Below are 26,020 nucleotides of genomic sequence, written 5' to 3' on the forward strand. Positions count from 1 at the left end.
CCCAGTGCTCAGCCAATTGTTGTGAGCGTCGCTCCTCTGCCCTCTGTTGTTAATGGAGGGAGACTGCACCCAACTGCCAAGTATCATCCTTCGCGAGCCTCTTCAAAATGCTCATCTTGACACCGCTGGAAGCAGTCATCGGCCTTGACCTCACCCCGCTTGCACCAATCGCACATCACAGCGTTGACTCTCAACTGTTACTTGTGTAGAGGGGGTCAGATTGTCCAGACATTCGGTTGATACTAATAGGGTTTATTTGCCAGTATTGTAGATTATTTGAATTACATTTGTTTGGGCGTCAGGGTGGTGCAGTGGTCACGCCCATGCATGGCATCTTCTGAAGGAGTGCCTGGTTTCGCTTTCCTAATTCTGGTCCCTTTCTCTGCAAGGGTTTACTCCCATAGCAAAACAACAACAAACACATACAATGTAACTGGTACTAGCCAAACATCTGGGATTGTTTTTGTTATGCTGCCTTGCCCAAAATGGCATTTGGTGATAAAAAAATTTGGCAGGAATTGATGCACTAATGCAATTTGAACTCTTATATATTTTTATTTCATGACTTGCTTAGCGTTCATATTCTTGGTTCTTTCCGTAAAGTCACGTAAATAGAAAACAAGAAATAAAATTAAAATTAAATAAAAAAATAACAAATAAAAAATAAATTTAAAATAAAAGCAAAAAACCCAGGACGTTTCAATCGCAACACAAGCGGTCTTTATTTTATTGTTTTTTATTTTCTATTTACGTGACTTTACCGAAAGAACCAAGAATATAAATTCCTGCAGTCACGAAAGTTAAGTCAAAATTTGCTTCGCGTTCCTTTACTTTGCCCTCCCATCTGTTTGTACTGTTGTTTGTTGTTGTAACTTTCTGACTCGCCCCGACTGGACATCTGTGAAAAAAAGAGCTTCATAGCTCATCAGATTCGTCCAGCCTAATTAAAGATTCTGATTCGGACATTAACTGACCCAGTTTTCGCGTGGAGATCACAGCCAGGATGTGGAACAAAGGGACCACCGGTCACACTCACGTGGAATGCCTAGGGCATTGCACAGCATTTAAATGGACTAGTTTCGTGAGATTTAGTGGTGGCTTAGGGAAGGCCTTTATTCAACAATGTATATCATGTATATCATGGCCGATAAGAATTTTTATAGTCATACACCATAGCCCACGATTTCCTGCACCGTTCATTCACTTGAGGAGACTGCGCATGGTGGAGATGGATGACCCTCGGTATCCTGTCCCAAAGTGATTCCAGTGGTTCAGGTAGTGGAAGAGTTGCTAGAGCTTCTGGCTCTTGCCGAAGCCTGCGACTTTGGGATGAGAGCGTGGTAGGATGAGTGAAGCGTGGAGCTAAAGCTCCTGGAACATCCTGTACCCAAACAACACCAAACATTCAAAATCTTACAATGCTGCTGTTCCAGCACGAACAACATAACAATGAACAACATTTTCACAAATTCAACGTAATGCAGGAAATTGAGTGGCTTGAGGTTAATTTCAATGTCAGAGCACCGAGCCAATGCCATTGAGGTCCTCCGTTCAAAATTCAGTGAGCAATCTATCAACAAACGTTCCTGCGAATTGAGGGCAGGATTGCTGTGGTCTCAACTTGGTCACCAATGGCTGCACAGTAAACATCATGTCAAATGTGTTTTTGTTCACTGAAGCATATCCCAGCTCTGAGGGTTTGAATTCCATTTGACGTGTAATGAATTATCTTCAGCTTGGATTTCTGGTAAAGCACATCAGTGGCAACTTGTCTCTGAACCAGGGGTTCCTTGTTCGACAAACTGTGTTTCTGGAACATTCAAGCATCCTCAAGTGCCGTGGATAAGTAAGAGTTTTATCGTTCCACTATTGTTTTGTGCACCGTATCAGCTTTAACAGGATTTGCCCAAAAAGCCTTAGCAATGAAGGATGAGTCTTTGTAAGTTAGCAAATAGAGAGGGTGGAGACCTCAGCATGTAGACATCTCAACCACAACTCTACCTGGTCTCTGTTATTTATTTAATGAGCCAGCCCTTGCCACAGAGGTTATACGAATGAACCTTGCATGCCACAGACAGGGCTGTGAACGGCAGTTGCTGCTATTGTTTTGGTTGTTTGTAGTTTTTTCTTACCCAGCGATGGCAAGCTCGTACTCCGAGTGCCCATAGAAGGAGGCTGGGTCAAAGATGACGGGCCCTTCATTTATCTCTGCAGCATTCCCAGTCCATAGGTCACCGTGGAGCAATGCCGGAACCACCTCTACGACCCGGAAAAAATCCCACAACCGAAGCTGCACACCACGCAAAAAACAACACCACTTTATTCATGATAACGTTGTTTTCGAGTTAGATCGCATAAATGTACATGCGTCGTACACCCACTCCAATTGCCATTAGGCAATTGCCAGAAGTCAGAACGCTTCTGGCAATTGCTTGATGATGCTGGTTGTAATCACCAGCGAAAGGTCGTACTCGTTTGAAAATGTTCTGCGTTTCCTCTCTAACACACCAGAGTGCTGAGCAATAACATAAATGGCACGTTCTGTTCATGTCAGAAACATTACTAATGGGCTGTGTTGGGTGGATGTGGGTGTACGACGCATTTACACTTACGCGATCTAAGCCAAAAAAAACTTTATCATGAATAATATTGGTCGCGAAAGCCTGCGTGTGAAACACCACTTTACCTTTAAAGTCACCTCGAAAACCCACTGCGATCAAATGGGTTTCCCATATGGCTGTGCGCATGATGAGCTACACTGCTGCATGTATTAACTCTTTCCTGCTCCGAGATGACTGCAAGTTGCGGGGTGCATCCCGTTCACCGCTGAATCTCGTGTACGTCATCGGAACGTAATAGGAAGTAAATATTAAATAACTTTATCGGTACCGAGGATCCCACAAGGCCGTGCGGGGAAGGTGTGTAGCACAGTTTGGTACCAGCTATAATAGAGTGCTGTCCTGTCGCTACGGTGCTCTGCGGCGAGTACAATGTCTTTAAAAACAACGGCGCTATGCCTCTCTAAATAAAATTACCGCTGAACCGCTTGCGCGTTCCGAGATTCGGTGGTGAACGAGACCCATCCTGAAATGAGCAGTCGTCTAGGAACAGGAAAGGGTTAAGGGCGAGAGTGAAACAGCTTACGAACCTGAAGTCGAGACCAGAGCTCGCGGGTTTCCCGTTCACCGTAGTCCTTCTCTATCATGTCCAGCTGAAGCTGCAGTCGCTGCCGTGAGAAGAACGTCACCCAGTCCTCCTGCCACTCATTCAGCTGGTGGCATTAATATAGTTTTATTACGGACATTTAGAAACATAAGCAAATAATACCTACTTTATTTGGCCAATCCTTGACCTAAAACAGTGATATTCACTCATTTTCGGAGGGGGGCCACTTTCGCGAATAAGACATTATCAGTGAAAGAGCCATCTCACATTTGAAACCATTGGGGGGTTTGACAGCATGATGGGGTGTTTTCACTTGTGTGTTGTCGGGGACTGCACGTCAGGGGTCGCAGTAAAAAGAACACCAGGGACTGCCACCGGCCCGCGGGCCTTGCAATGAAGAACACGGACTTAAGATGTCACCCAAAAACGTTGAATTTTACGTACAAATGGCTGGGTAATTCTTAAGACATAATTCGACACTCATGTTATGTACCGATTATCATGCTGTAGTCTTTGAACATCTCATTTTAGCCACCAATTGATATCCTCATAAAAAATTACAACAGCATTGATCCTAACAATAGGTTCTGCGCTTAATTCCCGCACCTCCGTTTAGCACGGTTGGCTATGTACGGTGGAAAGGAAGTTCAACATACATTCATACAAGTCTGTCAAACCCGGCTGAGTGTAATTGGTAATTAGCGAAAACATAACTGATTATGTGAACACTGGTTATGCGAGATCGATCTCTGCGGGAACTTGAGTGACATCTGGTGATGTCAGTTGTAACTGTGTGCCCTGTTATCAATGGTACAACTGTGTGCAATGGAAGAAAATATATGCATTTTTTAATCAAATATATTGTTTTATAAATTTGTGTACTTATGCAAGATAAAATGTACATCAATCTAGTTCTTCTTAAAATGTAACCTTAAACCAATGTTACCATCATCAGTGGTTAATAGACTATTACACAAAGGACTCTCATATTTCTACGATGTAATACTAATTAGACTGACATCTGAACAACAGCTGATTTCACCGCTCCATGATAAAACTAATTTAATCAAGTAAACATTATTGCCGCTCCTATAAAACTTTGGTCACCCAGGCTGTCCTTCAACAAAAGGGTATATTAAATCTATAATATGCTTTTTTCTGGGTTAGATCGCATAAAAATAAATGAGCCGTTAAACCTACCACCACCTAACAGCCAATTAGTAAGGTTGTCACGTAAACGGAACATGCCAATCCGCTACTAGTACAGCAAACTGAAGTGTTGGAGAGAAAATCCACAACATTTAGAATCTGAGTATGACGTTTCGCCAGTATTTACAACTATCATCATTAGGTGGACAGCCAAATTCGTAGAGAAATCCTCCTGTTTCATTCCTTGGAGGGATAGATGTAATGACGTCACTTGTGAGCCCTTCACGAATTGGAATGTTCTGTTTATGTGACAAACCTTACGAATTGGCTGTGTCGGTGGCGGGTATAACGACAAATTTATATTTCAACGATCCAACCCAAAAAAAACGATATTATGGATATTGGCCGCGAAAGCCTACGTGTTAAACGGGTATATTAAAATGTAAATGGGCTACAACCAGTTTCATGACTTTAAAGCGGAGATCACATGTGGGATGTAACCACAGCATATAGCCGTATGAAACCCACATACTCTACATCCTCCTGCCCAGGGTCCATACCTGTTGGGAGAAATTCAAGACTGAAATTTGTATCAAAATCTGTAAAGCACATGAGAACCTTAATTTAGCAGTCTCAAACTGACTGGGACCCCTGTCGTGACGGAGCAGCTGAACATTGCATAAAATCATCAACGCATATACAGATATATACCAAGGGTGACCAACTTTCCTGACCCTACCAGCAGCATACCATAATCTTCAGATGGCCGCGGGAGCCACAAGAGATAAAGATTAGCCATACAGAAGTTGACTCGTGTTGACTGGCTGTGGAATTTTGAGTTTAGAAATCTCAGTGCCCTGGGAGTACTCATGGCCTGCCTCCGATACCAGATTGTTCTCACTTCATATAAAGTTAAATTGAAGAGTTACAAATTAGCAGCGCCTCTGCAGAGCCACACTTGAACTGCCCAGGAGCCACATGCAGATGCCGAGCGATGGTCTGGCCAACCATGGTATTTTCTGTACATTATAGACTTGGAAATCTAGCGTATATAAAAAAATTAGCTGGAAACATTTATTTTAGAATTTACTCTATTGCCCTTTAATGAATGAATAGCAAAACTACATGAACTCTCTCCTAAAGCCTTCTTTTGGCTAGCAGACCTTGACATTTATCTCCTGAACATATTGAGATTATATTCTTGGTTCTTTCGGCAAAGTCACGTAGAAGGGAAATAATACAAATAAAACATAATATAATAAAATTCTCACGACATTTCGGCCACAACGCAAGCAGCCGTCCTCAGGTGAAGAAACAGAGCTGTCGGAAAGACAGCGTCTTAATGAACACTGCCCAGTGTTCACTGCCCAGTGTTCATTAAGACGCTGTCTTTCCGACAGCTCTGTTTCTTCATCTGAGGACGTCTGCTTGCGTTGTGGCCGAAACTTCGTGAAAATTTTATTATATAATGTTTTATTTGTATTATTTTATTATTTCCCTTCCACGTGACTTTACCGAAAGAACCAAGAATATGAATCCCTGCAGTCATGAAAGCTTTAAATCGAAAAATATTGCGATTAGCAAAAATATAAAGGGACGCAATGTTGAATGCTCTAAGTCTCCTTTGCAGAAGAGTGTGCCCTGATGGACTTAAATACAGATACTTTTAATAGCCATAATTCATATATTACCCAACATAATTCATATTCTGAAAAGTACATTGCACACACATGAACAATACAGTTCCCTTCATCACAAAGATGGCTAAAACAAAGAGATGAATGTGATTAGGTGTGGAAAATCATGACCACTGGCTGGCTGGTTGTGTTCATGTATGAAATAATGACAGCATGTGTCTATCTCATTCACCAGCTCAATCGCTTGATTTTTACGATTAATAAACAGCTGTATGAAATGTGTGTTTGTTTACACATATTCATTAGATCCGATTAGCATGCCTACTCTCAGTGCGAAGGAATGTCAACATAATACATAGTTGACATGATGCTAGGGTTGGATCAGTGGGCCTAGTTTTACACATGTTTTACATTTTCATGATTCAATACCGATAGTTTTCTCTTCCTTGTGAAGCCTCTCTCCAATCTTCCTGTTGTGAAGGTGCATTTCAGCCAGATGCTGCCCCAACAAGCCTGAGCCCCTGTCAGAGTGTACAACACAATAGACCTGTCAAAGAAAACATTAACTTTATCATGTCAACAAACCCCAAGTAATAATTCATATGCAAACTAAACTACATCATATTTGTCCAGGTGGTCTGTGGCCGAGAACCTCGCTGGAAATACGAATATATCAGTTCACATTCTGGTTTGGGTGACTCAAAACAATATTCTTCTGGGGTTTATACAATGTGTGTTACTTCCTGGGAAGTCAATCCTATGTAGACTATAAATGAAACCATTTTTTATTTTACAAGAGCTATTTTTCAGAACCGACCTGGCCACAAATGATAGCCTAACGAAGTGGCTTATCACATGGAAATTTATAGCAGCCAAATGCTCAAAATACTCATGTTTCTAAATGTGCAGGGAAAAACTGGAGAAACTGGAGAAAAACCTGCACGACCACGGGGAAAACATGCAAACTTCAAATATACAGCAGGCGTCAAGGTCGGGATCAAACCTACGAAGTTCAATATACCAGGCGAGGTAGTTAACATCTCCTAGCCACCATGGCGCCCCATTCTCTGACTTATCCACCCACCCACCCACTCGTAAAGCCACCCACCCACTCACTCACCCTGCCACGTACTGAATCTCTAAACCAACAACTCAACCACCCACCCACTCACTCACCCTGCCACGTACTGAATCTCTAAACCAACAACTCAACCACCCACCCACTCATCCAACCTCTCACTTACTAAACCAGCCACTCACCAACCCACCGACCCACTCATCCACCTATTCACTTAAAATAGTTCAACTACAATTGAATTATTTTAAATTCACCAGGTAAGGCCCACTGAGCTATACAGATCCTTGTCGGAAACGACGTGGCAAACAAATGATAGCTCAAAGAAGTGGCTTATCACGTGGACATTTATAGCAGCCAAAGCCTCTAAATGTATATTTCTAAATATGCATGAAAAACTCGGAGGTCCCAGAGAAAAATCCATGCAACCACAGGGAGAACATGCAAACTCCAAATATACAGGCGTCACGATCGGGATCGAACCCACGATGTCCTATACAAATGGCGAGGGAGTTAACATTCCGCTACCCTGGCGCTCCACTCTGACTCAGCCTCCCACCCACCCACTCAAACACCCAGCCAAGCACTCATGAACCCAATCACCCTGGCACCCACTCAATCGCGAAACCCACTCACTCATCAACACACCCAGCCACTCACTTAAGCACTTACCTACGAACCCACCTGCATACCCCCCACTCACTAACTCAACGACCCACTTCACTCAACACTCCACTAACCCACCCACCTCACCTATTCACGCCCCAAATCACACACTGACCCATCCACCCACTTAATCTATAACTCACGCACTCACCCACCCACATGCTCACCAGCCACTTATCTACTCACCCACCCACTCATCCTGCCACCTACTCAACCTCTAACCCACCCACGCACCGAACTACCCACCTACCCAATCACCCATCCAATAAACTACAACTAAACTATTTTGTCATTTACCAGGTAAGCCCCACAGAGCTATATAAACCATTTTAGAAGTGATCTGGTTACAACTGATACGTGAACGAAGTGGCTGATCACGCTGACATTCATTGCAGCCAAATCTTCTAAACAAATCTTGACTCTAAATGCGGAGGGATAAATCTGGAGGACCGGGAGAAAGATCCACGAGGACACAGGCAAAAACATTAAAACTCATAATATACAGGCAGCAGGGTCAGAATCGAATACACGATTTCCTGTATACTCAGTGAGGTAGTTAATATCTCACCATAGTGGCACCCCGCTCTCTGACCCACTCACCCAATTACACACTAACTCACCCACTCAACCTCCCACATTAACTTACCCACCCACCAGTCACTCCCCCATTCACCCAACCACCCCCTCACTCACCCAACCACGCACCAACTCACCTACCCACTAACTCACCCACCCATCTTCTCCCGCACTCAGCCAGCCACCCGCTCAATCACGTGCCGACTAACTTACTCACACACTCACCGACCAATACACCCATTCACCCACTCACTTACCCACCCACAATCTCACTACCCAAGCCAACCACCCAGCCCCTCACTCACCCACTTATTCAATCACTCACTACCCCACACACTCACCCAACCACTTGCTCACCTACCCATACGCTAACCCAACCACTCACTCACCGACTCACCCACCCACTAACTCATCAAAATTAATTCTCAACCACTCACCCAACCACCCACGCAATCTCATACCCACTAACTCACTCACCTACCCATTTATGCACTCACGCACCCACTTACTCACTCACTCACGCACCCACCAACCAACCCACCTACCCATCTCTTCACTCACTCACCCATCCACACAGTCAATCACTCACCTACATACCTACCCACTAATACTCACCCACTCATCCAACAACGAACTCACCAACCCACCCGCCGACTCACTCACTAGGTACTAACCCACTCAACTTCTAACCCACACACTAACCACCTAACCACCTACCCACACACTCACTCACTCACCCACACACTCACTCACTCATCCACCCACCCAAACATCCACTCACCCACCCACTAATTCACCCACCCACTCACTCCCTCATCCATCCACTCACCTACTCGCCCATCCACTCACTTACTCAATGAGCCACTCACCTTCTCACCCAGTACTTACACATCAACTGACCCTGCCACCCACTCAATTTCTAACCCACCCACTAACCCAACCAGCTGCCCACTCCCTCAGCCACTCACCTACTTACCCACCCCACTTACACATCCACTTACCCTGCAAATCCACTCAATTTCTAATCCCCCACTCACCCAACCACCCGCCCACTCACTTACTCACCCATTACCACGGAATTATTCACCCACCCATCAGTCAACCACCCAATAATTCAACCACTCACAAACTAAATCACCTATTAATTAAACCACCCACTACCTCAACCACCCACTAACTTAACCACCGAGCCACTCACCCACTCAGCAAGCCACCCACTACTATATCTCTAACCCAATATCTCACTCACCCACCGCCCACTCACCTACACACTAAATTATGTTTATTTTACCAGGTGAGGCCCAATGAGCTACATAGCTCGTTTTCAAAACAACCTTCACCACAAATAAACCGACCATTAAAATTATAGACTGATCATTTCTTTGTCAGTGGGCAAACGTACAAAATCAGCAGAGGATCAAATACTTTTTTCCCTCACTGTACATTGCGGGGGTCACAAAAATATCTCCAAAATCCTGAATAAACACAAGATCCAGGTCCGATTCAACACAGTACAAAAAATCCGTGATCTGGTTCCATCTGTAAAGGATGTGGTTCCAGACATACAGTACCCGGGCGTTTACAAACTAAAGTGCCTCTGTGGTAGCAGCTACATCGAAGAAACCATACGACATATATGGGACCCCATCCGCGAACATAAAGCAGACTTGAAACACGGTAGGACGAACTCCTCTGCCGTGGCAGATCACTGTTATAATTCAGTGGGCTCACATGACATTGACTTCTCCAAGACAGAGGTTCTTTGCAAGCCAACCGGCTACCATGAGAGATTCGTTAATGAGGCCATCCACATATACAAGCACAGAGACAATTTCAATCGAGAAGATGGATTCTGGCTTAGTAACCATTGGAAAGATGTTTTAAACCATTTCGGTTCTTAATTGATTTATTTTATGGTGATTTTCAGACCACAGCCCTTTCGCTGGCACTGCCTCTTAATACTTCTCACACCACGGTCAATGGTATGGTTTACAACATGTAGTATAACATTGTAATGTTTAACATAACTCATAAGGCAATATATAGCATCGTAATTGCATAATGAATATACATCAGTGTGGTATATAGTTGGGTTCATAGAATAAGACATAGTGTAATATCACAAGTCTAATAGTTTATAATCTAAAGTATAGGGTAGTGTAAAGTAACGCATTGTATAATTCAAAAGTGGAATTTGTCTATGATATGATGTTATACCATGTAGTTTAGATTGGAAGGTATACTATTGTATTATATAGTAGTCCAGTTTACAGCATAGTCATAAGGCAACTCAGGACACAACAGCGCACCTTGGCTGTTGCACTTGCCCCTTTTCTTGTTTCCTCTCTGCCTGTGTTCCCAGCCCCCTCCCTCCTCCTCTCCGGAGGTGATGCAGGTAACATGCAAATTCATATTTTAACTCCGCCCACACAGCTTAATAGACGCGGTCCTTGCATGTCAGCGTTCATTCAAGCTCTGTCTTCCGGACAGACCTGTCTCTTCACTTGAAGAAGGCCACTTGTGTTGTGGCCAAAACGTCGTGAGAATTTTATTGTCTTATTTTATTTTATTATTTTATTCCCATTCTACGTGACTTTACCGAAAGAACCAAGAAGATGAATCCTTGCAGTCATGAAAGCTTTAAACTGAAATTTACTTTTTATTTCACCAGGCAAGGCCCATTAAGCTATATAGATCCTTTTCAGAATAGACCTGGCTACAAATGATAGATATACGAGTGGCTTATCACAGATACATTTATTGCAGCCAAATCCTCTAAACGCGTGTTGCTTCTAAATGCAGAGGGAAAAACCTGAGGTTCTAGAACAAAATCCAGGCGACCACGGGTGAGAACTTGCAAACTCCAAATATACAGGCGACAGGGTCGGGATCGAATCTACCACCTCCTGTATACTAGGCAAAATAGTGAACATCTCACCACCTTGGCGCCTCACTCTCTGACTCAACCATCCACTCACTTACACGCTAACTTACCCACTCAACTTCCCATGTTAAATTACCCACCCAGCCGTCACTCACCCATTCACTCACTCACCCAACCCGTCACTCACCCCTCCGCTTACCCACCCACTCACTCATTAACGTGCCCACCTATCTTCCCAACCACTCACCCAGCATCCCACTCAATCTCATACCAAACTAATCTACACACACCCACTCACTTATGCACTCGCCCAACCACCCACTTACTCCCTCATGCACTCACCAACCCACCCACCCATCTGCTCACTCACACACCCACCCCATCAATCACCCACCCACTAACTAACACCCACACACTCACCTACTCACCCACTCACCGACCCAGCACTCACTCACCGAGCCACTCAATTGCTAACCCACCCACTTACCCACCCGCCTGCCCACTCACTCACCCACCCACCTGCCCACTCACTCACCCAGTCACTAACGCACTCACTCAATGTATAACCCACCCACTACCCACCTAACCTCCCTCCCACACACTCATTCACCCAACCACATACCCACCCACACTCACCCATACACTCACCTACTCGCCCAGCTGCTCAATAATTTACCGAGCCACTCACCTAATTACCCAGCCATGCACCTACTCACTCACCCACTTACACATCCACTCACCCTGCCACCCACTCCATTTCTAACCCACACACTCACCCAACCACCTCCCACTCCCTCAGCCACTCACCGACTCACCAAATCACCCACTACCCAAATAACTAATCATCCACCCACCCATCACTCAACAAAACAATAATAAAGCCACCCAATAATTAAACCACCCATTAACTCAACCACCCACTAACTCAACCAGGTTTATTTTACCAGGTCAGGCCCACCGAGCTATAAATATCGTTTTCAGAAGCACCATCGCCAAAAATTATAGCTCAAAAAAGTGGCTTATCATGTATACATTTATAGCAACCAACTCCTCTAAATACATGTTTCTAAATGTGGAGGGAAATATACAGGCATTAGGGTCAGGATCGAACCCACAACCTTCTGTATACGAGGCGAGGTAGTTAACATATCGCCACTGTGGCCCCCCACTATATGACTCTCCCACCCACTAACCCACACAGTCACCCACTCACTTAAACACCCACCGTCACATGCATCCAGGCACTGACTCACCCAGCCACTCAGTACCCATAAACCCACCCATGCACTTGCCCACTCATCCACCCACCCAATGATCCACACACTAAACTAAATTTTGAATATTTTTTTTTATATTTTACCAGGTCAGGCCCACAGCAAAATAGATATTTTTCAGAAGCCACGTGACGACAAATAACAGTTCAATGAAGTGGCTTTTCACGTAGAACGTTATAGCAGTCACATTCTATAAATGTATGTTTCTAAATACGGAGGGACAACCCGGAGAACCCGGAGAAAATTCCACCCGACCATGGGGAGAAGATGCAAACTCCAAATGTATACAGGCTTTAGGGTTGGGGGGAACCTACGAACTCCAATATACCGGGCGAGGGAGTTAACATCTCGCCACTGTGGCGCCTCATTATCTGACTCACCCACCAACTCAACTACTAAAGCCACCCACACACTCACTCACCCACTCACAAACCCACTCACTCACTAACCCACTGACTCATCAACACACCAAGCCACTCACTCAAGAACTTACCTATGCACCCACCTACACACCCACTCACTCTAAATATACAGACATCAGGGTCGGGATCGAACCCATGACCTAGTTTATAAAAGACGAGGCAGTTAACAACTCGCCACCATGGCACTCCACTCTCCGGCTCAGCCACCTACTCACCCACCCACTCACAAACCCACCCACTGGATCTCAAACACACTCACTCACTCACCAATTTACCCACCCACTCACCCTGACACCCACTCAATCTCCAACTGACCCACCCACGCACTCAAAATCCCACCTACCCACTCAACCATCCAATAAACTGAAACTAAACAAAATTTTTTTTTTATTTTACCAGGTAAGGCCCACAGAGGTATATCAAGTGACCTGATTACAAATAATAGGTCGACGAAGTGGCTTATCACGTAAACATTTATTGCATTCAAATCCTTTAAACGCATGTTGATTTGAAATGCGGAGGAAAAACCCGGCTATTCTAATGCACACAATGGACCGGAAGGACAAGCGCAAAGGGTTCGCATAATGCGCATGCATAATGTACGTTGACTCATTAATCTCCCCCCCCTCCCCACTTTGCATCAAGAGCGCCAAAGTGTGGTCACCACATCTATGCCTCTTTATAAGGAACGAAACAGACTAACTTCTCCACAAATCTGGCTGTCGCCTGATGAAGCTAGTTGTAATTACTGGCGAAAAGTTAGTACTCAGATTGTAAATGTTGTGGCTTGACTCTCCAACACACCGGTGTGCTGTACTAGTTACAAATTGGAATGTTCTGATTACGTGACAACCCTTACTAGTTGGCTGTGTCGAGTGGTGGTGGGTTTTAACGACACATTTATATATTTACGCGATTTAACCCAAAAAAAAACCTCTATTATGGATAATATTGGTCGCGAAAGCCTACGTGTAAAACAAACCCCAAGGAATCAAAAAAATCGACGCGACCACGGAAGAAGATGAAAACTCCAAATATACAGGCTTCAGGGTCGGAATCGAATTGATTACATCCTGTATTCTGGGCGAGGGAGTTAACATCTCGCCACTGCGGCGCCTCATTATCTGACTCACCCACCCGCTCAACTACTAAAGCCACCCACACACTCACTCACCCACTCACAAACCCACTCACCCTGCCACCCACCCACTCATACAAATCGGGCATCAATACCGTTCGTTTGAATGATCTGTGAAACGCAGAATATTGCAGATAAAATCGGACATTTTGAGCTTGCTGCCGGATCGATTGAGTGGAATCAATACAATTAGTCTCGATTCACGATCAACAAAGACCATATATAGGAAAATCTCTGATCGGTGATTTTGATTGCATCATATTGCAGCGCCCCTTTGATGATGTTATAAAGCACTTGCCCCAACAGTCTGTTAAAGGCTACACGGGGGATCTTTGTGTGCGAGTAGCTCACAGATCCTTGAGAGATCTGGACACTGTCCGATCATCAGCGAGCTCCTCCGGCAGGCAAGAATGAGTTGGCTGTTGTCTGTGCATTAAGAGGTGTTAAATATCCCACGCAGAGGAGTCTGCTTACAGGACAGATAAAAGGTTCTTCACGTACCGTGCCCCGTGTCACCTGAACGTTAAATGGGGCCCCGGTAATTGAGTGTCCACCGCTGAATCATCTTTCACCATCACCACTCGTCCATGAAGGTCAATGCGACGAGGCCATAGATAGACGGCGCGTTATAACGGAGGGGGGGGGGGGACCAGGAGAAACGTCGTACTACGTGACATCACAACACCCTGCACACAACCGTAGTGGCAGATTAGGGTGCGCATCGTTAACGAATATGTGGTTTAAGTGGTTGAGAGTAGATGGGCGGGCACGCCATGGGCTGGAGTGGAGGTGGACTGATGCGGTACGGGAGAATGTGGAGCTGAGTGGGCTTTGCCGACGACTGGTACCAGCGGTGTCGGGATCGGCCTCTGCGAGGGAGGCTCGTGAAGGACGCTTCTACTGGGCAGTTGGAGACAGTCGCCCTCCACCAACAACAGAGGAGTGACGCTCACAACAACGCGCAGAACACCGGATGATGAATATGCAGCAATTTGGCACAGTACAGGGAACAGGTGGTGCATCTGCCAGTCATCTCAGTCAGCCAACCCATGGCACCTGGGTCTGTTCCAGGACCTCCGGTCAGCGAGCCTTCGACACTTCACGTGGCTTCAAAGTGCACCTGGCCTGGCACAGGCGCCGTGGTGACGTCACTGTCACTTATTGGCGAATGGCGACGGTCGATAACGCAGCGGTGGTTGTGAGAAATGCCATTTTGGGGGGGGGGGGGGCGCCAAACCTGACCAGCTGTAAACCTCACGTCGCCTCGCAGCCACACAGTGGCAACAGGGAGTTCTGGATGGGTGCAAGGGGTTGGTAATCCCCCTCCACCTTCAACTAAATAACCACACACGCGAGCCCTTGGGTCTCTCTGTGAGTCGATGGATCTGTGTGTGGTGAGTCTATGGGTTTCTGTGAGAGTCCGTGGGTCTCTGTGTGGTGAGTTTATGTGTCTCTGTTTTATGAGTCTATAGGGCTCTGTGCGAGTCTGTTTGATTCGGTGGTTCTCTGTGTGATGAGTCTATGCGTTTTTGTATGACTCTATGGGTCTCTATGTGGTGATTCTATGGGTCTGTTTGGCGAGTCTATGGGTCTCTGTGGTGAGTCTATGGGTCTCTGTGTGAGTATGGGTACGATTGAGTCTATGGGTATCTGTCTGGTGAGTCTATGTCTCTGTTTGGTGAGTCTATAGGACTCTGTGCGAGTCTGTGGATCTGTTTGAGTCTGTGGTTCTCTGTCTGATGAGTCTATGGGTCTCTGTGGTGAGTCTATGGTTCTCTGTGCAAGTCTGAGGGTATGTGCGTGGTGAGTGTATAGGTCTATGTGTGATGACTCTATGGGTCTCTAAGTGATGGATATCTGTGGTGCACATATCCTGGCACAAGCGCCGTGGTGTCGTCACCACCACTAAGTGGAGAATGCTCCTACCCCTGCTCCTGCTTGTTGTTGTGCTCGGGAAGGAGAGAGAAAACTAGACTAAGGTCCACTGAGCTAAACATCTCTTCTTCAGAAGCGACTTGGCACCAATGATAGCTCAACGAAGTGGCTCATCATCACAGTCACTAAAGTTTTAAGTCAAAACTTTAAACGAATGTTTCTAAATGTGGAGGGAAAAACCGGAGGACCCGGAGAAAAAGTCCACACGACCACGGGGAGAGACAGAGACACGCAAACTCCAAATATACAGCAGGCATCAGGGTCGGGGTCGAACCCACAACCTCCTGTACACCAGGCAGGTAGTTAGGGGGGAAAGCAGAGACAGCGAGAGGGAGGAGAATTAGTCAAACTCACACTCAGTATTACTAACTAACCATGATACACTCACCATGATACTTACCATCATACTCAAGCATTCACCATCATACTCACACACAAGCCCACACACATCAACAGTCGCCATTCACCACTACGTGGCGGTGATGTTCCCACAATAACTCAGGTGCCAAGGTTTGACGGCTGTGCCAGGCTAAGTTCAGGAGGAGGTCACGGGCCAGACTCAGGTGCCATGGGTTGACTGCTCTGCCTGGCTAGGTACAAGAGGAGGGCTAGACCCTGGTGCTATAGGTTAACTCGTGTGCCACCACCTGCACAACCACCACAATAACAACCACACAACAATAACCACGACCAACAACTGTAACCACAACTATAATTTAACCACAACTATAATTCCCATCAGCCACACGGCCCTCTGGGAGTGCCTCTCAACAGCAGCAGCAGGGCCGAGCTCTGCTTGAAGCAGCGCCGTGAACTCAGCAGAACGTGACGGCTGTGGGCCAGGCGCCTCCTCTGTCTCCCCCCACCGTCGCCACTGCTGATGTGGACACACCGCGCGAGGTTCTCACCTTCAGGCTGAGTCGACGTAGAGGAGGCCCAGCGAGCCGCCGCTTCAGAAGCTTTCGCGAGCCACTGACGGTGGCCGTGAGCGGGAATCCAAATCAGCCGCTCGCCACCCACAATCCACAGCGCGCGCCGCCTCCACTCGGCCCCGGCCTAAGCGGAAGTAGCAGCGGGGGAGGGGGGCGGGGCATGGGGGGTGAGGGGGCGGGTCAAGAGGGGGAGGGCAGGGGGGGCAAGGGGGGGGCATAGAGGGGGTTCGTTAGGTGGAGAAAAAGGGGGGGCATGGGGGGTTGTGAGGGGGCATGGGGGGTTGCGAATGTGGAGGGGCGGCGGGGGGAAGGGGGGTCACGAGGAGGGGCAGGGGGGGCAGGGGGCTAGTGAGGGGGAGGGAAATGGCGGACCATGGGGCGTGGTCGCGAGGGGGGGGGCAGGGGGGGAGGAGCTCAGGTGTGAGGGGGAGGAGCTCATGGCTCTGACGTCACGGGGGGCGTGGTTATTTTGGACCACCCCCGCGTCTCGCGCCACGTGCTTCCCACTGGCAGTTTGGCCGTTAGAGAGACGCGGACCGACCCCAGAGCAGGAGTGGAACCGAGCTTTGGGTGAGTGGTGGCGGTGGTGGTGTGAGTCTCTCTGTGCGAGTCTGTGTGTGTGTGAGGCTATCTATATGAGTCTGTGTGTGTGTGACTCTCTGTGTGTGTGTGAGTCTCTGTGTGTGTGTGTGAGTCTCTCTGTGTGAGTCTGTGTGAGACTCTGTGTGTGTGACTCTCTGTATGTGTGTGAGTCTCTGTGTGAGTCTGTGTGTGTGTGAAACTCTCTGTGTGTGTGTGACTCTCTGTGTGAGTCTCTGTGTGTGTGTGACTCTCTGTATGTGTAAGTCTGTGTGTGTGTGTGACTATCTGTATGTGTGAGTCTCTCTGTGTGTGTGTGTGAGTCTCTGTGTGTGTGTGAGACTCTCTGTGTGAGTCTCTCTGTGTGTGTGAGTCTCTGTGTGAGTCTGTGTGTGTGTGGAACGATCGTAGAGCTGACAGCGCGCCGCGCTATGAACCCGGCGACCCCGAGTTGGATTCCCTCTAAAGGCCAACAGCAGTAACGATTATCTGAACCGGTGCTGGGCCTCCCCTAGGTTGACTCAACCTCGAATGAGTACCTGGTGTGGTGTGTAAAGATCGCCACTGGGGAGACAAAGGCGGCCGGGCGTGGTGCTGGCAATCCAACCCCCTCGTGTGTTGTGCCGGCCTTCATACGTACTGCTGGCTAACAGCACTTGCCCCTACAGCCTGTTAAGTCTCTACGGGGATCTTTGTCTTTGGTGTCCCATACTGGCAGGGGGAGGAGTGGTGATGTTAATGTTGGTGGTATTAGTGGTGGGGGTGCTCGTGATGGTGGTGGTGTTAGTTGTGTTAGTGATGGTGGTGTTAGTGATTGTGGTTGTTAGTAGTGGTGATAGTGGTAGTGTTACTGGTGTTAGTGATGGTGGTGTTGGTGTTGGTGGTATTAGTGATGGTGGTGTAAGTGAGGTGATCGGATGCCATGGTGGTCCCCATCTTTAAGAAGGGAGACCGCACAGACTGTAACAACTACAGGGACATCTCACTCCTCAGTGTGCCGGGAAAGGTCCTGGCAAGGATTATTCAACACTGCCTTACCAGGCATGCTGAGGAGAGGCTTGTGGAGCCCCAATGTGGTTTCAGGAAAGGGTGGTCCTGCACAGATGCCATATTTTCTGTCCGTTTGCTAAAGCAGCGGTGTAGGGAATTCCAACAAGACCTACATCTCTGCTTTATTGACCTGGTAAAGGCCTATGACACCATCAGTAGGCCTGGGCTCTGGGTTCTTCGTGCTTTCGGAGTCCCTGACCCGCTGCTCACGATCTTTAAGGACCTTCATTATGGTGAGCGGACCCGGGTAAAACTACATTGCCGGGAGTCGGAGCCATTCCCTGTTCACCTTGGGGTCCGACAGGGATGTCCTCTGGTTCCAACATTATTTAACATCTATTTCGACCACGTAGTTCGTGAGGCCTTCAGTAGCTGTACCGGAGGAATTTCCATCTGGTACAGATACAGTGGGAGGCTGATCAATGCCCGGATGCCGTTAAGGGATGGCTCCCTATTGGTCAACCACGTTATGTATGCCGATGACGTGATAATTGCGGCTCACTCAGAGGAGGAGTTGGAGGCGCTGCTGCTAAAACTGGAGTGTGCCACTAAGAGGTGGGGCCTTACGATCAGCCCCACCAAAACGAAGCACCTGCCTGGGTATTTTGTACCATCGGGCACTCCACCTCCACAACTCCCAATCGGTGATGGGGCAGTTGTGGAGAGAGTGGAAAGTTTCCCATACCTGGGCAGTGTGCTCATGACCGTCTCCGGTTTAACAGCAGAGGTCTCACTCCGAATCAGTCGAGCGGCATTATCTTTTCAGCAGTTGCGTAACGCTGTGTGGAAGCTACCTGGTCTGTCGCTCCACACGAAGCTTCGGGTCTTCTCAGCCACAGTCATTCCCTCCCTTCTCTACGCTTGTGAAACGTGGACCCCCCTAATGGAACATCTTTGCCGGTTAGAAACGTTGAGACTGGCCTGCCTCCGATCAATCCTGGGTTTAACCAGGCTGGATTGTGTGAGGAGCTCACAAATCCTCGAAAGATCTGGACAAAGCCCCATCAGTGAGCTCCTCCGGCAGGCAAGGCTGCGTTGGCTGGGCCAGGTAGCCCGCATGCCCAATCACCGCATGCCCAAGCAGCTTTTATTTGGCCGGATCGAGGGGGCTTAATGGACGCAGCACGGGCTAGAGAAGAGATGGAATGATGTGGTACAGCAGGATGTGGAGCTGAGTGGACTTGCCGATAACTGGTACCAGCTGTGTCAAGATCGGCCTCTGTGGAAGAGGCTCGTGAAGGACGCTACTGGGCAGTTGGAGGCAGTTGCCCTCCAACAACAACGGAGAGCGCAGGAACGACGCTCACAACAACGAGCAGAGCGCCGGATGGCTAAAGCACAGCAAGTTGGCACAGTAAGGGGCACAGGTGGTGCATCAGCCAGTCATCTCAGTCAGTCGACCTGTGGCACCTGGGTCTGCCCCGTGACCTCCTGCCAGCGGGCGTTCGACACTTCACGTGGCCTCAAGGTGCACATGGCCTGGCACAAGCGTCGTGGTGACATCACCGCCACTTAGTGGCGAATGGCGATTGTTGTTGTTGGTGTTAGTGATGGTGGAATTTTTGTTGCTGGTGTTAGTCGTGGTGGTGGTAGTGATGGTGGTATTATTGGTGCTGGTAGTGGTGTTCGTGGTGGTCTTAGTGGTGGTGTTAGTGTTGGTGGTATTATTGGTGGTGGTGTTAGTAGTGGTGTTAGTGATGGTGTTAGTGGGGTAGTGTAGCGGTTAGCGCGCTGCGCTAAGAACCTGGCGACCTGGGTTTGATTCCCGCTCACAGCCAACATTGGTGACGATTATCTGAACTGGTCCTGGGACTCACCCTAGATCGACTCAGCCTTAAATGAGTACCTGGTGCGAGGTGCAAACATTGCCACTGGGGAGACAAAGGCGGCCGGGCGTGGTGTTGTCTTTGTTCGTGGTGTTAATTGTGGTGTTAGTAGTGGTGTTCGTAGTAGTGGTGTTCGTAGTGGTGGTGTTCGTAGTGGTGGTGTTCGTAGTGGTGGTGTTGGTGGTGTTAGGAGTAGTGTTAGTAGTGGTGTCCGAACAGAGGAGCAACGCTCACGACAACAACCTTTGAGCCGGGCATCTAAAATGCAGCAAGTTGGCACAGTCATCTCAGTCAGACAACTCATGGCACCTGGGTCTGACCTGTGACCACCTGTCAGTGAGCCTTCGGCACTTCACGTGGTCTCAAAGTGCACCTGGCCTGGTACAGGCGCCGTGGTCACATCACCACTACTTAGTGGCGAATGGCAGTTGTTGTTTTTTGTGTTTTTCGTATTGTGTGTGACTGGTGAGAATGTGAGTCCGTGTTGATGAGAGTCCCCATTGTGACGTGACGTGGGTTTAGACGTGGGTGTGTCATGCCCCTTCAACTCTGCATGTCCCTCGCCTCTGTCTGCCGCTCTCCACGCAGAGACCCGGACCGCGCGAGAGACACCGTGAGCTCTGAGCACCCTCGTCTGAAAGTTGCTACCATGGAGGTACATGTGGCTCCTCGACTCGTGTGGTGAAGTATGGGTGGACGTGTGTTCTCCCCTCTGCGTGTGCCTACCTGTCATCTGTATACCTGGGTGTGCTTCTCCTTGCCCGCCTAAGTGTGTGCGCGTCTATCAGAGTGTCTCTCCGCGATCCTGTTGGTGTACGTGCCCGTCTACGCGTGAGCATCTACACCGCTGTTATCTATCCACTGATGGATGAACGCCTCCCTCCCTGAGACCCTACTACCCCTCACATCCTGTGATGGAATAATCCGCCAAGCGCCGATTTCGTCGCACCATCTCTCTGGCGGCTCTCCTCTCTGATGTGTTCTGTTCCTTGGTTGTCGCTCCATTATTATTCTTAACCATGAGCCATTGTTGTCCCTCCTAGCCATGGCTCGTCCGGCCCGAGTCCCACTCACTCCTCTTAACAGTTTGAACGATCCCATTGACCTGCGTGTGACCTCGAAATCCACGCGTCTTTCATTGTAAATCCAAGCATGGCAACTGATATTGGCCAAATATCCCAACGCTGAGAACTGGCAACATCTCGGCAGGACCCTCCTGAATGTGGAGCCCAGGATGTCAGAGATGCTGGCTCAGTGCTCGGCCACTGCACTTGCTCCAACATCTTAATCAAGCCCATGTGGTGGACCTTTGTCTTTGCGTGTGTAGATCAGCCGAGCTGGAGAGGCTCGGAGTAACGGCGAGTCTTGCACCACGTGGAGTGCGCTGTCCTCAGCGCGCACCGGCTCCATCCGCAGCAAATCGCCACAAGGTAAGAACAGAAATGAGTGACGTCAAGATGGCCACGCTGAATGGTGGGACATCACGACGGTCATGTTTCAAGGGGGACGTCACAGTGACCATGATGCATGGGGGACTTCACGGTGGCCATGTTGCATGGGTGATGTCCCGTTCGAATTTTGCCGTTCTCTCGTCTAACACCGGCGAGACACGGTCATAAAGAAGGCTGTCTCTGGTGCAGGCCAGTCAGTTTCAAAGACAATGCCTATATATTATCGGAGCATGTTTGTTTGCATATTTTTCCACAAGTACGTGTGGTAAATGCAGACTTGATGCCTTGCAAAAGGTATCTATTTGGTGTTTGAACATATTAACACCTGTTTTTGTGCCAGAAAGGGTAAAAGCTATTCTTATTTTTTATAAAATCCTTCTTGCATATCTGTGTTATATTTATCTAATTCATTAACCCCGTTTTCAAACCCAAGCAACCTAAGATGTCCTCAGAGCTGCATATAGCTGGACATCGAACAAAGATGGTCACTGCATGGCACGCTTTCAGATGTGCTTCTGCAGTCATCTGGATCACCGACAGCTGTTTTTATTCTCTTGCCTGCAGCAATCCTGGCTCTCTTTGGCCCACAAATGACCCACCGGGAGAAGCTGGAGCTTGTCGCCATACAGAAAGTATGGTACTTTGCACTCAGCAACAGATCCCGGGGACACAACAACGATGGATACGACGACCACGAACATCATTACATTCCGGTGAGACTCGCCACAAAGCCCCCGCCGTGGGGGCGGTCACAGGGCGCAGCAGTCGCGGGGTTCGTGGCTTCTTGTCATTGCAACTTAAGCACCAACCAACTAGAGAAAGCACACGTGCACTCTCCCACACACTTCACAATCAGAAGTTTATTTCCCAAGTTAAGCCCATTGAGCTAAAGAGCTTTTTTTAGGGTGACTCGGCCAGCAGACATCAGAGCATTCGACAATTACAGATTTAAGAAAGCCAAACACTTAATAAAAGCAATTATTTCGTAAAATAATGCTCACATGTTGTGATTTTCAAAATATAGTCAGTCTAAATTTGTGTAATTTTGTGCAGGTCCACCATGAGCACCTTCACTACCGCTATGAGGTGCTGAAGAAGATTGGGCGCGGAGGTCAAGGCCAGGTGATCCGGTGCCTTGACCACAAGATGAACACCCTGGTGGCCGTGAAGATCTTGGTATCACCATTGAGGTAAGAATTCATAGTGGTGTCGTCACAAGGACGACGTTGTTGTTACGTCCAGTGCTGTGGGCGGCCGTGTGATGAGGTGGTGACAACTCGTGCCTCACGTAGAGGGTCCCCGGTTCGACTCCTGACTCGGGTGCCCTCCTGTGTGGAGTTTGTATGTTCTCCCCCTGTTCTGGATCAGTTCACTCTTACATTACATTAAGTCTTCATTTAACCTAGTAGAGGCATTCCTGAAAAGTGCCACGTTAAGGGAAAGCACATTAAGCAAACATAATATCCCCATATATAATGTAACGATAAAGTTTTGCAAGATATAATACATGCACACAGTGATGTGAAGAGACCAATAACGGAGGGCATGCTGTCACGTCACGTGATCATTCCGCATTCCGCCTACTGTGTCATACCGCTCAGCTGTGCAATTTTATAGCGGGCACATTCCACGTTATAATGGGCGCTTTCCTGCATTAGAACAGAAGCATTCCGGATTATAATGGGTGCGGTCCGCGTTATAACGGGAGCCTTCCACGTTATCATGGGCACGTTCCACGCTATAAAAGGCGTGTTCCACACTGTAATGGAGTTGTCCCATGTCATAACGGGCGCGTTCCGTGTTATAACGTGTGCGTTCTGCGTTATAGCAGCTACATCATGGGACCTCCTTTGCCAGTACCAAAATATACTCCCAAAGGAGGTCCCATGATGTAGCCATTCACCCCGAGCTCTCATTACTCTGAAAACGCTTGTCTTTGTGCTGTACGCCTTTTGGCGTCGCCTGGTCTAACACCGTTTTTGAGACGAGGCTCAAAAGAAAGGTGTTTCTGGTGTGGACCAATCAATTTCAAAGACAATGCATATATTATCAGAGTATGTTTTTTGTTTGCATTCTGACCACAAGTATTGTGGTTAATGCAGACATTATTCCTTGTAAAAGGTTTCAGTTTGGTGTTTTAACATCTTAACACCTGTTTTCTTGCTAGAAAAAAGGAGAAAATATATTCTGATATTTTGGTACTGGCAAAGGAGGTCCCATGATATTCCACGTTATAATGCCTTGCTCTGTGAGAGCCACATTCAGTCACGACTCAGCTGTGGCTCAGTCTCTAAAACTCAGGCTCAGCTCTAGCTCAGCCGTGGTTTGGCCCAGGCTTGAGCCGCTCAGCTGCTGTTAAAGATACACGAGTGGCTCAGCCGTGGCTTGGCTCAGCTCCTGGGAATCCTGAGTGTGGCTGGGGCCATGCTCGGAGTCGGTTCAATTCACACATTAGGGAATCACTACGTTCAGGCAGCACCCCAAACCCCCTTCTATCCCTTGCTTATTTGATCCTCTTCCCGATCCTTTCTGGAACCTTCCATGAGCGCACTACCGGAACTCACAATGCCATTACACTTGGGGAACTAATATTTATTTATTAATTCTGAATAGAATTTGTTTCTGGTCATTCCTTAAGCAAGTCTAAGTCATGATTCATTTGTGGATTTTCTCTGCACAGCTCCAAGCATGATAAATTTCAGAGAAAGGAGCTCCAGATGGCTCTGGAACTTCAGGGCGAGGGCAGTGATGAGGAGTACAACGTCATCAAAGTCCTGAACCATTTTGACTTCAGAGGACACCACTGCATTGTCCTGGAGCTGTTGAAGTACGTACCATGTGTTCCCACCGCCCCCCCCCCCCCCCCCATAGCGTGGTTAACTTCATTAGCTAAACTAAAACTTTTATTTAACAGGTAAAGACCAGTGCCCTATCAGTTATTTTTCACAAGTGGCCTGGCTACAAATGATAGCTAAAAAAAGTGGCTGATGTGGAAATGTATAGTAGCCAAATACTCTAAAAGCAAGTTTCTAAATGTGGAGGGACAAACCAGAGAACCCGGAGAAAAATCCACGTGACCAGGGGTAGAACATGCAAACTCAAAATATACATGCGTCACGGTCGGGATCAAAGCCCCGATCTCTTCCACACCAGGGGAGGGTGATAACGTCACACCACCGGGGCTAGATGTTACTTTTGGGATTCCTGTGCCACCCACGCATTGTGATACTGTGGAGCTGTCATGTGTCCCGGGTGCACGAGGCAACGCCTCTTTTCTCAATCAGCCCCGCCCACTTTTATATAGCCACGCCTCCACTCGATCAGTGCAGTGGTAATGCTTGAGCCCCTCGGTGAAAATCCCTGAGTTCGATTCTCAACTCGGACGCCTTTCTCTGTGGAGTTTGTATCTCCTAATGGATAATTCCACCACCCGGAAACAGAGCCAATGAAAGCAAGTGGACAAATGTGCTAACTGATTTGGTTTATCAGCAAACCGATGACCTAAACCCACACTGAGCTATGAATCATATTAGTCGTGAATGTGCAAATAGAATATTAATATTGTCGTTATCAGAATCCACGCAGTATTGCAGGGTATGACACTGACGCTGCTTCGTTGTTGTCATTGTTGTTGCTGCTGCTGCCTCTTTCACAGGGAGAGCCTCTATGATGTGATTACGGAAGGGAGGCTCCGGAAATTGCACATGGGGATGGTGAAAACTTACACCAGGGGCATCCTCAAGTTCCTTTGCCACACCAAGGCCAGGAGCATCATCCATGCAGACATCAAGCCAGTGAGTGGACACAGCATTCAGCGCGACTTTGTTCCGGAGTTGTGTCATTATTGGGGACTCGGTCCATAGAGAAAACTAACCACGTTGGTCACAGGGTCGATGTGTTAGCTCTGTCCGTCTATCTGGAAGGAAGCAGGGTCACGTTACCTCTGGTGATGATCTGGTATGAATTCAACTGTCGTGTAGAGTCGTGTCGCTATTGCGGGACTCACCACAGATAAAACCAGCAATGTAGATCACAGCGTTGCCCCAAACTTTGGGAAATACAAACCGGAGCTGAAAAGAATGAATTTCAAAACGTGCCAAATACGCGTTTGAACAGACAGCTGCTCATTGTCAGCTTCCCAAGACAAACGCGCGGTGGAAAGCGTCACGAAATCCGTGCGCCCTTGAGTGTGGTTTTTGGTCCGTAACTCGTTATCGGGCAGCTGTGAGCATCTATGATAAGTTGTCTATAGAGCTGCACC

General features: G+C 47.8%; 1 protein-coding gene across 1 annotated transcript; it reads right to left on the minus strand.

Moving 5' to 3' along the window:
• Positions 1-236: 236 nt before the first annotated feature.
• LOC142930436 (fructosamine-3-kinase-like) lies at positions 237-25,887 on the minus strand. The gene is made up of 6 exons (XM_076072784.1): positions 25,864-25,887; positions 16,830-16,977; positions 6,381-6,472; positions 3,149-3,271; positions 2,133-2,290; positions 237-1,381 (listed from the first exon to the last, which is right to left on the minus strand). The coding sequence occupies exons 1-6, from the start codon at positions 25,885-25,887 to the stop codon at positions 1,363-1,365; spliced, it is 564 nt and encodes a 187-aa protein (XP_075928899.1). The 3' UTR covers positions 237-1,362.
• Between the last annotated feature and the right edge of the window lie 133 nt (positions 25,888-26,020).

The sequence above is a fragment of the Petromyzon marinus genome, chromosome 39 (genome assembly GCF_048934315.1).
Source record: "Petromyzon marinus isolate PM22_M1 ecotype Great Lakes invasive population chromosome 39, UKy_Petmar_22M1.pri1.0, whole genome shotgun sequence".
Classification (NCBI taxonomy): domain Eukaryota; kingdom Metazoa; phylum Chordata; class Hyperoartia; order Petromyzontiformes; family Petromyzontidae; genus Petromyzon; species Petromyzon marinus.

Bases quoted from the DNA above. Each gene is read 5' to 3' on its own strand.
- LOC142930436 (XM_076072784.1), bottom strand. From the start codon at position 25,887: ATGAGCAGCTGTCTGTTCAAACGC. The intron at 6,473-16,829 runs GTGAGAACCTCG...ACACTCTGACAG, and splicing joins TACGTCGACTCAGCCTGAAG to GGGCTCAGGCTTGTTGGGGC. The intron at 2,291-3,148 runs GTTCGTAAGCTG...CGTGGTGTGCAG, and splicing joins AGCTCTGGTCTCGACTTCAG to CTTCGGTTGTGGGATTTTTT.